Below are 12,177 nucleotides of genomic sequence, written 5' to 3'. Positions count from 1 at the left end.
GACTGCGCAGGCGCGGAAAGGGGGGCGGGGGACTCGGCTTGTTGTGTTGCTGCCCGAGAACCGGAGACGGTCCTTGCTGCGGGGCCGCAGCTTTTCCAGCCGCCAGACAATGTCGTCTCACTTAGTAGAACAGCCGCCGCCCCCGCACAACAACAACAATAACTGTGAGGAAGGCGAACAGTCTCTGCCACCGCCTGCCGGCCTCAACAGTGAGTGCTGGGCCAGCGGACTCGGTTAAGGGGATGGGGGAGGAGGAGCTGCTCGGGTCGCCGCCGCCAGCTCCGCGCGGGGGGCGGGAGGAGAAGACAGCCCATTGGTCAAGGCCGAGGATGTGCGGATGACTGACAGCTCCCGTCACAGGTCTGGAGGAGTCGCTTCTGTCTTCCTCCTAACCTGGCTCCGCTCTCTCCTGGGGTCTTGGATGGGGAACGGCTTGGGTTCGCGGTTGGGGAGGATAGTTGGGCGGGAAGACGAGGGGGTCGAGCAGATCCCACCTGTGGTGGGCCCCAGAGAGGAGCCAATCGGGGTGTGGAGGGGTGGGCCTTGCGGCGCGGGAGGGAGGGTGGGCGGAGCGGGCAGCAAAGGGGACGTGGGCAGAGATGGGGACGTGCGGCTGGGACGCCGGGGGATGGACGCGGGCAGCAGGCCGAGAGGAGGGGGCGGCCGAGGGCGGGCGGGAGGTCAAGGGTGCTGGGAGCTTGGGCCAGGCCCGGCTGACCCCACCTCTCTGGGTCGGCCTTTCCCCTGGGCTCGGAACATGAGCCCTCTTGTTGCGTTCTTTTGTTAGCACAGGCTGGCCAGGAAGATTATTTGGTAATTTAGTGGTTACTTGTATCACGTGAGGGTGGGGGTGAGGAGGCTATGCTACTTTTTTTTAAAAAAGATGTTTCAGAGTTGCTCAAGTAATTTTTTTTTTTTTAAACGATCGTGTTGTGTGTCCTGTAAACCTGATTATGAACAGCCTCTTGAACCGTCCAAGATTGCACAAATCTTGGCGTCTGGGGCAATGGATTTTTAGAGACGAGATTAAAAACTCATTCGTTTTTAATGTGTTAAAAGTGAGCTGTTGAAAGTCAATGCCAATATCGAATTACGAATTACGACCAAATACGGTTGCTTTTCCTAACATTCTGGTGCTTAGACATCTTGTTCTGAGGTTTTTCCCAGTTCCCTTTAAAGCTCTTTGAAAGTCTTGGGAAGGTTCTTGCCTAACCTTCCTGTAATTTGCCTTTTGAAAGAGGTAGTTGGGACAGTTAACATATGGCCACATAAAGTCGTTTAAAAATCAGTTGGATGCTTAAATGACATTAAAAGCACTGCAAGATCTTTGATCAGGGAGAGGTGTTCAACATGGCCCAACAATTATTTTAAAGAAGAGAGTTCCTTTCCTCACAATATTGAGATAGAATTTGAGTATTTAAAAAATGTTTTCAGTGCTTATTTTTCTTGCTCCATCTTTTGATTAAGTGATTCCTTAAATGCTGACTTTTCAAAAATTTGAAGTGTCTTATGTTCTGGAATGTAAGGTTTATGTATTATTTCCTACAGTAAATTAGGATTAATTTCGTTGTCTTTTAATGTTATTTGCCTCATATTAATATGCATTTAAAAATTATTAATTAAAAAGAATTTTTTTTAAACATACTCTTTTAAAAGCAAGTGATTTTAAAACGGGAAGAAACATTAGGAGTAGCTGTCCACTGTTCTTTACTGGTAAAGAAACAGGTCTATTTAGAATGTATAAACAACAAAGTCCTCCTGTATAGTACAGGGATCTATATCCAGTCTCCTGGGATAAACCATATTAGAAACAAATGTAAAAAATATATATATATTTATGTGTGTAACTGAACCACCTTGCTGTACAGCAAAAATCAGCATATAAAAAGAGAGAAACAAGTCTAGAGTCAGGTGTGTTGTCCAAGTTCACCACAGGCTAAATCCTAGAGCTGAGGTTTTACTTTCACCCGATCCAGTGTTCCTTTCAGGACACTTCTCTTCAGTGGCCCACAATCCCCTGATCTTGTGTGTTTCTTATTTATTCCCTGTGTTATATCCCACCTAATGTACAGAGGTGACCTGCCTATGGATCTCTTTGTAGTATATTGTTTCTTGATTGCACTCCAGTTTTTCTGTGATACAAATTAGCTGTTTGGTTAGTATATGTCCCTGGCATCACAGAAAGCAAAGGAATTTTTCTTTACCTTTGACCATGTAACAGAAAAATGGGGTTGCACTCCATGTGATGATTTTCCTCCCTGTTCTAACAGACCCCTGAGGTCTTTGATGTCCTTGACCAATCAGGTGCTGATACATTTGTATTAGCTGTTACAGAAGTGCAAGGATGCTCAGCCTGTGTGTATAGTATCAAAATGTTGCTTCGGGAAATCTGCTAGATAGAAAGTGTTTTGTTGGAGCTAGGGCGAACTGCTTTAAATGTTATTGAAAAGCTTTTAGATGGTGCCACATTTCATTATGCTTCTCTTGCCTTTCACTCTTTTTTTTTAAGCCTGATACACAAATCTGGACTGAACAAAACAAGAAGGCTTATTGATTCCTTCAAGTGATTTTTGGACACTCTGCAAAACAACTTATTCAGGCGTCTAATACTACCCAAATTGCTGATAAGTTGAAGTTCTTTGTTGGGCAAAGTTGCACAAGTCTGAAAAACAGGAGATGAACTCATTGTACAGATAATCTGTGGCTTGGGATTTTATCTGTAGTTCAGGGGTCAAAGTGGGGCTTTAATAGCAAATTATTGAAATTTTTGGTATAATGAAACCTTTCTCTGACTTTTTAAAAAAAGTTTATCCGTGTAGAGGGACTGTTTGCTTTCATTACAAATCAGTGGAGAAATATCTGAACTACTTCCAAAGTTAAAAGAATATTTTCCAGTTGCTACTTTTAGTTTAGAGAAAGTATCAATTTACTTAAGGATATTGGACATTTATGTCATAAAATTCAGTAGGTAAGATGAGGAAAATTACAGTAGTAATCCAGTTTTTGTTATTATTTCATGTAGGCAGTACAGCCTTTTTTTTTTTTTTTTTAATCTTTTAAACATCTTCAGCTATGGTGTACTTGGTTCCCCAGGACTACAAGAAGGCCTTTAAGGCTATAATACTGTTTTGTTGTTATTGTTGTTTTAAAGAAAAATGTCAGTGACTGTTCTCAGCTGGATTCCAGCATCAGGTACTTGAAGTAAAAGAAAGGTTTTGAGGAAAGAAAATAAGACATAATGAAATGTGTTACCCTGGGTTAGAATGAGTTGCACATGGGATTGAACACTTGGGGAAAGACTGAGAAAAACTCTTTTTCCTTCTCTCCTTTCCCACATTCTCTCACTTTCCCATTTTCCCTTCTTGCAAGAGGATTGAACTGGTGGTTATAAAATTCTAAAGAGCAAACACACCAAGCAGTCATGAATGTAATCACAATTACTGGACCAGCCTTCACAGTGTGGAGGCATGCTTCTCTGAATCCTCTTAGCAGTTCTCACACTTCAGCTAGAAAATAGCTCCTGTAGTGTGTATATGTGCAACCTGACACAACAGAACCATGGTTAGTTTGTAAGTAGTCTTTTAACATAATAGAGCCTCCAGTTTTTAATTTTAAAGCTTATTTATTAGGAAGAGAATTCATTGAGGTTTTTCTTTCAACTTTGTAATACTTGGACAGCACAGTGCTCATATCTTGCCTTGTTTCCTTTCCAAGGAAAAAGGGACTTGGTAACCTTAGACCAGGCAGGAATTCTGAGGCTGCAAATCAGGAATGAAGTAGGTGATGAGAAAAAGGCATATGTAGTTCATCCATTGAGAAAGACAAGTCTGCCTTTTTTCATTTTTACTCAAAAGATAAAGCTACTATGTAAACATTTAATGGATATCCGTGTCTAACTTGCTCTTCTCTGAATATTTCCATAGATGATATTTCTGGAAGAGAATTAAGAGTTAACGACAATCTCCTTTTTTAAGGCTTTTAATGGATATTGCCAGATTACTTGGCAGAATGTTCACAGAAGTCCTGGGTAATAACAAAATATTAAGAGACAGTCATTTGGGTAATGATTAACCATTGCCATTTGGATAATGGTTAAAGCATGGTGTATCTTTATGATGGGATGCAATGCAAAGGAATAAGGTAAAGCAACATATATTGACATTGAAAAACATCAAGTTGTTAGGTAAGAAACACTGGTTACAGAAAAGTAGGTGCAATACAGTTCCTTTTTTTTTTTTTTTGTAAAAGCAAAACACAAAAAAATGAAGTATTCTCTGGAAGTCTCCAAATGAAGCTATTTAAAGTAGTTTCCTTTAGGAGTAGGAATGGGAGGTTGGGAACAGGGTTGAATTTGTCCTTCATGTACTGTTTACATTTTCAAGGAATGCATTCATTTTGTAATAGGTGTTTTTTAAAAGATAATGAGTAGAACTATAATAGTAACTAACACACAGCACTTTATTTTTATTATTCCTGTGATCCTCCCAACAACTCTATGAGGTAGATGTGTTTTGTTTTGTTTTTGCTTTTGCATTGTGTGCATGCAACCCTTCTGTATTCTTTTAATTTTTTATTTTATGTTTGAACATAGCTGATTAACAGTGTTGTGATGGTTTCACATGGACAGCAAAGGGACTCATCCATACATACACATGTATGTATCCTCCAAACGTCCCCTCCCATCCAGGCTGCCCCTGTGTGTGTGTGTGTGTGTGTGTGTGTGTGTGTGTGTTAAATTGAGGTGTAACTGAGATACAACATTGTATGAGTTTCATGTGTACAAAATAATGGTTTTATTTATTTATTCTGAAGTGACCAATACAGTTGAGTCTAGTTAACATTCATCATCACAAAGTTACAAAAAATTTTTTCCTATGGTGAAAACTTCTAAGAGCTACTCTCTTTTCATTCAGATACACAATGCAGTTATTAACTGTAGTCATCACGCTGTTTATCACATGGTGGTATTACCAGGACTTACGCCAGAGGTTTCTTCTTCCTTTGAGATGATATCACGCAGTAGAGGTGGTTGCTTCCCAGGTGGCGCTAGTGGTAAAGAACCCGCCTGCCAGTGCAGGAGACAGAAGAGACGCCAGATCCCCTGGAGGAGGAAATGGTAAACCACTCCAGTCTTCTTGCCTGGAGAATCCCATGGACAGAGGAGCCTGGGGGGCCATGACTGAGTGACTGAGCACACACATACATTAAGGCTGTTGCAGGTCATTTTCACCAAGCCTTTCTAGGTGTGTCTCCTCAAGTTCCTACACTCTGATTACTTACATACGTTTAATGTAGAAAGTGGAATTTACATATGGGTTTGGAAGTCCTTCAAACAAAAAGCAAGGTCTCCAAACCCTCATATTGTTACAGCCTTTTTTCTCCCTATCAGCTGCTTCCAGTGAACGTTAATTATATTTTAGGGAAGACTGGCTTTCACAGAGACCCTTCTAGAACTCCTGGTTCCTTAGTTCTACTTCTACCAGAGCAACTCTAGGCTTTTATTTGTCACATTGGGCTTCAGAACAAGAAGAACTGGTCTTATTGGTGTAAATTAGGTTTTTTCAGTCCTAGAAAAGAGTGGGAGTAGAAAACAAAACAGTTTGTTCATTATATACCTTTATCTGTCACTCTTTTCAGTTAAAATACTTTCTTGTTGTTCAGCTGCTAAGTCAATGTTCAACTTTTGCTACCCGTGGACTATAGCACACCAAGTTCCTCTATCTGTCCTCCACTATCTCTCTGAGTTTGTTCAAATTCATGACTCAGTGATGCTATCTAACCATCTCATCCTCTGCGGCCCCCTTCTCCTTTTGCCTTCAGTCTTTCCCAGCATCAGGGTCTTTTCCAATGAGTCAGCTCTTTGCATCAGGTGGCCAAAGTGTTGGAGCTTCAGCGTCAGTCCTTCCAGTGAATATTCTGGGTTGATAGCCTTTAGGAAAGAAAATATTTTGACAGAGCTGTAAACTTAAGGATGCTTTTAGTGTATTTCTTATGCACTCCATATGCCCTCCAAGCATAAGCATTTAGTTAAATGACCTCCAATGTTAGATCTTTCTTAGCTTTGCTAGTGGAATTTGTTCATCTGTTTTGAGTCCTGTCCAGTCTGTGTACATTTTTGTGTGTGGACAGAAGACGACCTCAGAGATGTCTCACAGTTGTGTTGTTTGACAATACAATGCCAAAGACTTGGTGGTGATGATGGGATTCTGACAGCCACTGGGACTGCCTTGGAGGGAAAAGGAAGGAAAAGGGAACTTCATTTTTATGGAGCAAACACTGTACATTACAAATATCAACTCTTAACTAGTGCATAGACAAACATCTCCTCTTTACGAGACACTTTTCCTGTATTCCTCTATTTAGTCCTCACAGCAACGCTGGGAGGAAGGTACTTTGTTATCATTATTTTACAGATGAGGCAACTGAAGTCACAATAAGTGGGAAAGTCAGATTTCCAGCCAGGGCTACCTTTTGAGCTTTTCCTTTGTAGACCGGTCATATTGAGTTCACTTCTGAGTCTAGATTAGCCATCACCTCATTTAGGGTGCAGTTTAGGGTTTGAGCCTGTTACTCTGACTTACTGATAGGAGACTGTTCAGCCACAGAACTCCAACACTTGTGCTTGGAGTTTAAAGGAACGATTCCACCAACTTATGTGATTACCTTTTATAAACAAAATTTGTTGTAAGGAATGGAAATTATGAGAAAAAATATACCACTCTTTTCTTTTGTTGTGAAGTTGCTTTATTGGCTATTGGTCAATTCTTACTAAAATTAAAGGACATTCTTGTAGTCAGCAAACTCATGGAGCCATATTTTCAAGACCAATCCAAATGTCCAGGGCCCCGCCCATTTCCTGTGGCTCCACCCTCTTTTCCGTCTGAGGCAGTCAGTGTTGCCCATGCACGCTCCGCGCCCCCCGCCCCGCCCTGGCTCGGCCTCATGAAAACCCTAGGCAGTGGAACTTGTGGGAGCGAAGAAAGAAAAGCCAAGTTTGCAAGGTATGTTTAGTGCATAGAGAAAGGAGAAGGAATGGAAAGAATACCGTATAAAGGAAGAGAAGAAACTAATTTGTGGAACAGGAAAGCGTTTTTTAGAGCTTTTAGCATTCTCACCTGATTTAACAAAGAGCCAGCTGCATTCATTTTTATGCTCCAGACTTGCACACAAATTGACATGTTTATGATCAACTTAAGTTGCCTCTCCAGGAGCTTCTCAGTTGTTTGTACTAATCAGGGCACAGTTGCTAACTACTAAGATAAACTTTATGAAATTTCTAAGCCAGATAGAGACTATACAACTAAGTAGATAAAGGCAGACTATGGAAAATACGTATATATGTAACTAAAATATTAAAGGTAAGCAGCCTATCTGGTAATAAAGTAGCTATTTATTTTCTGAAAAGCAACCTAAAAGTTCTCCTGCAGTGTTTATTGTACATAAGTTTTAACCAGAGAGAAAACTGGCTGAAAGACATGTTTCTAAGTTCCTCATTTTAGAGTTCCAGCTTCTTCTACATCGGTGGATTGCACAAGAACCTTCAGGAACAGAGCGGTGTAGATCTTCTGACTTTTATTGCTCTTTGTTTATTTTCTTGAGAATACTTGGACCTCTGGTTCCAGGCGAGCCAGAATTCTTATCTGAATTCACCATGGCTGCATGGTACATGCACACTCAAACCCGCCGTTTGCTGTGGTTGACGGCAGTTATCTGACTTGTCCAACAGGTTCCTGGGTGGAGCTCCCCATGAACAGCAGCAATGGCAATGATAATGGCAATGGGAAGAATGGGGGGCTAGAGCACGTACCCTCCTCATCCTCCATCCACAATGGGGACATGGAGAAGATTCTTTTGGACGCACAGCATGAATCCGGACAGAGCAGTTCAAGAGGCAGTTCTCATTGCGACAGGTGAGTGAGATCCATGTTCTGGTGGAGTTCCAGAAATGGGTGGGCTGCCAGGTTAATTCCCATTAGAAAAAATAAATGAGTTACATCCTCATTTGACAAAAATATAGCTCCCAATTTCTTGGCAGCATGTGTTTAAATCAGACAGCCAGTTGACAAGGACATGAGTTCCCACTTTTTCCTTAGATTAAATCAGTTAGTTTCCTTCTTCAGATTGTATCATGTTCAGATATTTACCAGGCAGTGATATGTATGTTTACTTAGAGAATTAATCTTTCTCCCATTTCCTTTGTCTTTTCACAGGTCTCTTTCTGCCTCGTATACAGTTATCTTTGTATGTATCTGTCCTCCCTTATGTAGTCTGTGAGGCTTTAAAAGGCAGGGGTCCAGCTTCACTCTTGACAGTCATGGTGCTGGCATATAGTAGCCACTCACTAAATGTCTGAGTTGCAGGAACTACAAGCTGATTCAAGTTATACCAATATTAGTCTGATGGAGGCACCAACCAGGGTCTGTAAAGATAGTTAATTTTGAAGGCTATTGAATTTCCTTAAAGCTCAAAAGAAGTTTTATTTCTTGTTTTCCTATATTTGGCTTGGGGAGACTAGTTCTTCTGATGAAGGACTGCTTATTGTGAGGGAGTTCAGGATACAAATATATATGAGGAGAGTGGAACTGAGTTGTTAGTGTACTTCTCAGTACAGCCTTCTCTTTTTTCCAGAGGGACTAGGAATTAAATGACATTAGCGGTATATTGAACAATTCTTAGACTGGTGACAGCTGTAGTATTAGCACTTTGGGTTATTGGATGATCTTCTGGCTAATGAGAGTTCACTGACACTGGCCATATAGAAAATGCAGATACACAGGAAATAGATTAAGGAGCCATCTTGAAATGTAAACAGTGATTATCTGTAGAGGATGCAATGCTGGCCATCGGTCTTCAGAGTTTTTATACTTTGTAAAAATTGTGCATAGTACATGCTGTTGTTTCTTACCAGAAAATGTAGAAAAGGAGAATCAAGAGTTAAATCATATTCAAAGTTCCTGCATGACAGGTGATCCACTGCTGTTACTGAGGCACAAAGGACTGGTGTGATGGCCATGTGGCACACCCTCGCCCCCAACACCTCCTCACATCGCTCACATGTCCCTGGGCTTCTGAGGAGCCAGGATAGCTCTTGTTATGAGCAGATGGCGTGCCTCTGAGCAGCTTGCCACCAGGTATAGGAGCTCCAGCAGAAGTCTGTTTTTGTGAATCACATTTATATTATGTTGTGGGACTCACTGATGGGCTTCTGAAGTCTTCTGCTGGTTATGGGCCTGCTGATAAGGCTTTTATTATATGTTCAAATATGCAATCCTGCATCATGGGAACTCGCGAGTCCTTTAACTGGCCGTTCCCTTGGTGCTGTCATTGAGCAGAGAAAAGATCACCTGCCCACCTTCTGGTCATCTTGTATCACTTATGTGTGTGTTTAGTCAAGAAGTCATGTCTAATCTTGTGCGACCCTGTGGACTATAGCCCACCAGGCTCCTCTGTTCATGGGATTCTCTAGGCAGGAATACTGGAGTGGGTTGCCATTTCCTCCCCCAGGGGATGTTTCTGACCCAGGGATGGGACACACGTCTCCTGCATTGGCAGGTGGGTTCTTTACCACTGACCACCAGGGGTTGCGGTTATATTTGTGATCTAATACAAATTCATCTTCCCATGAACGTGTTCCAGTTAGGTTTCTAAACATGTTAATTGATGTGTGGTAGGTGCTCTTAGACACTTTTGTGTTCTCACTGACTCATTTTCAGGCTCTGGGTTACCAGTCACCCCTCAGAGGAGGCCTCGGACTCTAGCTCAGTGATGCTTTCTAGGGATATCTAACACCTGAACATTTAAAAACATCTTTACAGCTCATGTCATCAAAATTGCCAATGTGTCTATACTTGGAATTGTTAAGAACTGTTTCTTGTAGGCGGAAGTGTTTTAGGAGTGTTGGCTATAGTTCCAAAGTTAACTTATGTGTATTTTTATTTATTTTAAAATATTTATATATTTATTTTTAAATATTCATTTATTTATTTGGCTACATCAGGTCACTCCAGAGTGCACAGGCTCAGTAGTTGTGGTGCTCAGGTTTAGTTGCCCTGCAGCTTGTGGGATCTTAGTTCCCGGACCAGGGATCAAACCCATGTCCCCTGCTTTGCAAGTTGAATTCTTAACCGCTTGACCACCAAGGAAGTCCCTATGTATATTTTTAATTTAAAAATTATCCTGTAGCTATATGACTGCCACTTGGGGAAGGAAATGGCAGCCCACTCCAATATTCTTGCCTGGGAAATCCCATGGACGGAGGAGCCTGGGAAATCCTATAGTCCATAGGGTCACACAGAGTCAGACATGACTTAGTGACTAAAACAAACAAACATGATTGTCACTGCAGTGATTATTAGAAAATAACCTCTGTGTGTTTGCTTTGTGTTCCAGCCTCTTGTTGGAGTTTCCAACCTGTACACTAGATTCACCCCAGGAGCTTTTAAAGATACTAGCGCAGAGACCCTGTCCCTAGAGATTCTCATCCTGTTGTCAAGACAGGAGAAAATTTTAAAAGTTTCCTCAGTTCAGTTCAGTCGATCAGTCGTGTCTGACTCTCTGTGACCCCATGAATTGCAGTACGCCAGGCCTCCCTGTCCATCACCAACTCCCAGAGTTCACTCAGACTCAAGTCGATCGAGTCAGTGATGCCATCCAACCATCTCATCCTCTGTCATCGCCTTCTCCTCCTGCCCCCAATCCCTCCCAACATCAGGGTCTTTTCAAATGAGTCAACTGTTCGCATCAGGTGGCCAAAGTATTGGAGTTTCAGCCTCAGCATCAGTCCTTCCAATGAACACCTAGGACTGGTCTCCTTTAGGACGGACTGGTTGGATCTCCTTGCAGTCCAAGGGACTCTCAAGAGTCTTCTCCAACACCACAGTTCAAAAGCATCAATTCTGTGTCGCTCAGCTTTCTTCACAGTCCAACTCTCACATCCATACATGACCACTGGAAAAACCATAGCCTTGACTAGATGGACCTTTGTTGGCAAAGTAATATCTCTGCTTTTGAGTATGCTATCTAGGTTGGTCATAACTTTCCTTCCAAGGAGTAAGGGTCATTTTATTTCATGGCTGCAGTCACCGTCTGCAGTGATTTTGGAGCTCCAAAAAATAAAGTCTGACACTGTTTCCCCATCTATTTCCCATGAAGTGATGGGACCAGATGCCATGATCTTAGTTTTCTGAATGTTGAGCTTTAAGCCAACGAGCCAGGATAATAATGCACGCCAGATTGTTCAGATCAGCCTACCAGTGAAATGCTGAGTGTTAAGCTAAGTGAGCATACTTTGAGCTTGCCATGGTAAGATGAGTGTAGAGAGGAACAGTGCTTCTCTGGGATTCTTGACTTGATCGTTTGGCTGCCTTGTCCTCATCATCATGGCTGTGTGAGGCTGGCCCCTCACCTGATCTGTGGCTGTGAATTCAGCAGTGTTAGCAGCCTAATGACCGTACACTGAGGATAAGAGTCCCTCATTTTACTGGGTTCCTGTGCTATGTAGCCTGAGATTTCTGTTCCAGTTCAAGACAGAAATTTTCTAAATACGTTGATATGGTGGTTTGATATAGAACCAGCTTTTCCCTTTTCCTACCCTCATCGTAGAATCTCTTATGTCAGTTATGTGACTTCCCTGGTGGCTTAGATGGTAAAGAATCTGCCCACAGTGTGAGAGACCTGGGTTGGGAAGATCCTCTGAAGAAGGGAATGGCTCCCCACTCTAGTATTCTCACACGGAGAATTCCACGGACAGAGGAGTCTGGTGGGCTAGAGTCCTCAGGGTCGCAAACAGTTGGACGTGACTGAGCGACTAATACTTTTCACTTATGTCAGTTATAATAGTCAAAGACTCCTAGACCTTTGGAAATATCTGACACATTTCTGGGGATCTCACTTTCTAGTCAGTCTCACCAGCATCTGTATGTATTACCATCGTACACATGCTCTTGGCAGCTCTAATCTGTTCAGTTCAGTCGCTCAGTCGTGTCCAACTCTTTGCGACCCCATGAACCGCAGCACTCCAGGCTTCCCTGTCCATCACCAACTCCCAGAGTTTACCCAAACTCATGTCCATCGAGTCAGTGATGGCATCCAACCATCTCATCCTCTGTCATCCCCTTCTCCTCCTGCCCCCAATCCCTCCCAGGGTCTTTTCCAATGAGTCAACTCTTTGCATGAGGT

At 42.3% G+C, this 12,177-nt stretch overlaps 1 protein-coding gene across 3 annotated transcripts in view; it reads left to right on the top strand.

Annotated features, from left to right (window-relative positions):
* The window catches only part of BNIP3L (BCL2/adenovirus E1B 19kDa interacting protein 3-like), a 24,381-nt gene continuing 12,204 nt past the window's right edge, over positions 1-12,177 (top strand). For 2 of the 3 annotated variants that reach the window (XM_010840160.1, XM_010840158.1), the window contains exons 1-2: positions 1-209; positions 7,727-7,910. In XM_010840160.1, coding sequence (XP_010838462.1) covers positions 110-209; positions 7,727-7,910 — 284 coding nt within the window. In that variant the 5' untranslated portion in view covers positions 1-109. Of the gene's footprint in view, positions 210-6,918; positions 7,002-7,726; positions 7,911-12,177 lie in introns of those variants that run through there. The other variant, XM_010840159.1, reaches the window with a different exon arrangement.

The sequence above is a fragment of the Bison bison genome, unplaced genomic scaffold, assembly GCF_000754665.1.
Source record: "Bison bison bison isolate TAMUID 2011002044 unplaced genomic scaffold, Bison_UMD1.0 scf7180017864141, whole genome shotgun sequence".
Taxonomy (NCBI): domain Eukaryota; kingdom Metazoa; phylum Chordata; class Mammalia; order Artiodactyla; family Bovidae; genus Bison; species Bison bison.
The sequence above is the reverse complement of the archived record's forward strand: the minus strand, read 5'-3'. Positions and strand labels throughout refer to the sequence as shown.